Here is a 2,383-nt window from a genome sequence, read left to right on the forward strand (position 1 = left end):
TGAAGGATTATGGGCTTTGGGACCCTAGTATCTTTATTTCCTTACCGTGCTGCCCAGGCCGAGTTCACACCCTGAAATTCATTTTCTTTCTCATTCTCATGGAGACAGTAATGGGACCATAACTGATCCCATGTGAGGACTAAAAGATGTTATGCGCATAGTATTTTCCAACCAAGAGAACTAAGTGGCTGTGAGGCTCTGTTTTACTGTTCTGTCTCTTAAAGAGAAATGAGTTGGAGTCAGTGGTGTCAACGTGCTACCACATTTTCAAGGTCATTTGGCAATGACCCATTATTTATAAACACCCTTTTAGGGTTTGTGTGTGTTGGTGGAGAAAATAACTTTATTTCACTTGCAGGGTAGGCAGGCAGGCTCAAAACTCCTGGCACTGCTTCTTGGTGCAAGCCTCATTGGTGACCTTGAGCACATTGAAGTGCATGCCCTTGCTCAGAGACTGGCACTTACCCATGAAGATGTGGCGAATTTGGACATCCCTCAAACAAGGGATGTCTTGGCATCCTTTGCATGTCTTTGGCATGTCTTTGGCATGTCTCCAAAATATGTATTTGTAGGTATAGTGGAGGCTACTTGACAGATGGCATTTGTCCCCTGCATCTTCATCTTGGTCATGGAAATAGAATATGTCCCAGATCGAGCCCTTACCATTGAAGGGGTATATCTTGTCAGTGAAAGTGCCCTCAATGACGTCCTGGGATATCTTGAAGCCTATCCTCATGTTCTTGTAATAACTGGGGAGCATCTCCTTGCCAGCTTCTTCCAACAGGACTGTCTTCTTATATTGGTAGGTGCTTAGCTGCTTTTCATAGGCATATTCAATCAGATTGTCCAGCATCTTGTTAGAGTCCTGGAAAAAGGGACTAGGCTATTTCTCTTCCTTCAGAACATGATTGTCCTCCTTTGAGTCTCTTATGTTCTCTTGTGCTTTAGGTATGCAGAACCTCAGTGATCATTCCATTTCAGACCTTTTGCAGGATTTTTTAGTTGCAATATGCTCAACTCTGCATCTTTACTTCTGTCCTCTTCTCATAATTTATTGAACATTTTCACATGCGGATATCATATTGTGGTAGTTACATAATCTGTTGTCAATTTGAGAGTATTGAGAGTGAAGGGGTGGAGTTTAGCCTGTCAATCAGGTTGTAGCTTGATGACCTCATTTGTAGGCACTAAGGAGATAAATAGCTTGCTGGAGGTGGGACGCACACTCACTCCCTGCAAGGCATTCCTATTGACAAGACACATGGAGCTACCTTAGAGACCTGGAGCAGCAGGAGCCACATGGAGACCCCTGCCAGTGCAGAGATGCTTCCACCACCACTGGATCCACACGACTTTCCATCCTCTGGCCTGTGATCTTCCTGCATTCAGATCATTGCATGTGTTTTCCTGAGTCTGAAGAGGAGTTCATAGATTGGTATCAGACATGGGCTAATATCAGACTTATGGACTTGATCTGGACTGGGCTGGGATATTTTCTCAATATATAATTGCTCTTTTATATAAAGCTCTTTCTTATACACATATGAGTGTTTATCAATGTGTTTCTCTACTCAACCCTGACCAACACATATATGGACTTCAAATGAAAAAAAAAACATTTCCCAAGTATCCTTATCCCCTCTCATGGCATTCCTAACTCAATCGATTTACTCATTTATCTTCTAATGCATTAATTCATGTATCTTATGAGTACTCACACTGTGTAAGGGCTGTGAAAGGCACAAAACCAGATATATTTCCTACTTGCATTTTTGTTTTTGCAGCATGAGATAACTAAAATAACAGGAAAGAGTTAACAAAGGCTTTTCTTTTATGGATGAGATTTAATCTTAGTTAACTTTATTCTTCAGGAAACTTGATAGAGTTCATTGTCAACTGTGTTATTAAAATCATTGCTTATGGCAAAATAACAAAAACAAAAACTCCAAATTCATACAAGGTATTTGGATTGTGATATTTTAAGCTATGGATGATTGCATTTAGAATGGAGCCATAGCCTGTAACTAGCATGTCCACTAAAGGGGCCTTGGAAATTATTGTCAGGAGTGATTATGACATAAGATAAGTCTCCAAAAATGTGTGGAGAATGAATTGAAAGAATTGAAAGACAATGGAATTTTTCCATGAACATTTTTTTAATTAATCATTTTATTGGGGCTCATACAATTCATCACAATCCATACATACATCAGTTGTGTAAAGCACACTTATACATTTGTGCCCTCATCATTCTCAAAATTCGCTTTCCGCTTGGGTTCCTGGAATTAGCTCCTCATTTTCCCTTTTCCCCTCCCCCTCCCTCCCTGCTCCCCCCTCCCTCGTGGACCTTTACTAATTTATAAATTATTATTATATCTTATCT

At 40.3% G+C, this 2,383-nt stretch overlaps 1 protein-coding gene across 1 annotated transcript; it reads right to left on the minus strand.

Moving 5' to 3' along the window:
* Positions 1–373: 373 nt before the first annotated feature.
* Positions 374–853, minus strand: LOC101650436 (40S ribosomal protein S11-like). Its single transcript, XM_004704862.1, has one exon. It carries the CDS (start codon positions 851–853, stop codon positions 374–376), a length of 480 nt encoding a protein of 159 aa, XP_004704919.1.
* Positions 854–2,383: the final 1,530 nt, after the last annotated feature.

This window comes from Echinops telfairi, unplaced genomic scaffold (genome assembly GCF_000313985.2).
Source record: "Echinops telfairi isolate 266 unplaced genomic scaffold, ASM31398v2 ScPeMD7_2291;HRSCAF=2852, whole genome shotgun sequence".
Lineage (NCBI taxonomy): Eukaryota > Metazoa > Chordata > Mammalia > Afrosoricida > Tenrecidae > Echinops > Echinops telfairi.

Excerpts from the sequence above, each read along its gene's own strand:
- LOC101650436 (XM_004704862.1), bottom strand. The coding sequence starts at position 853 with ATGCTGGACAATCTGATTGAATATGCCTATGAAAAGCAGCTAAGCACC.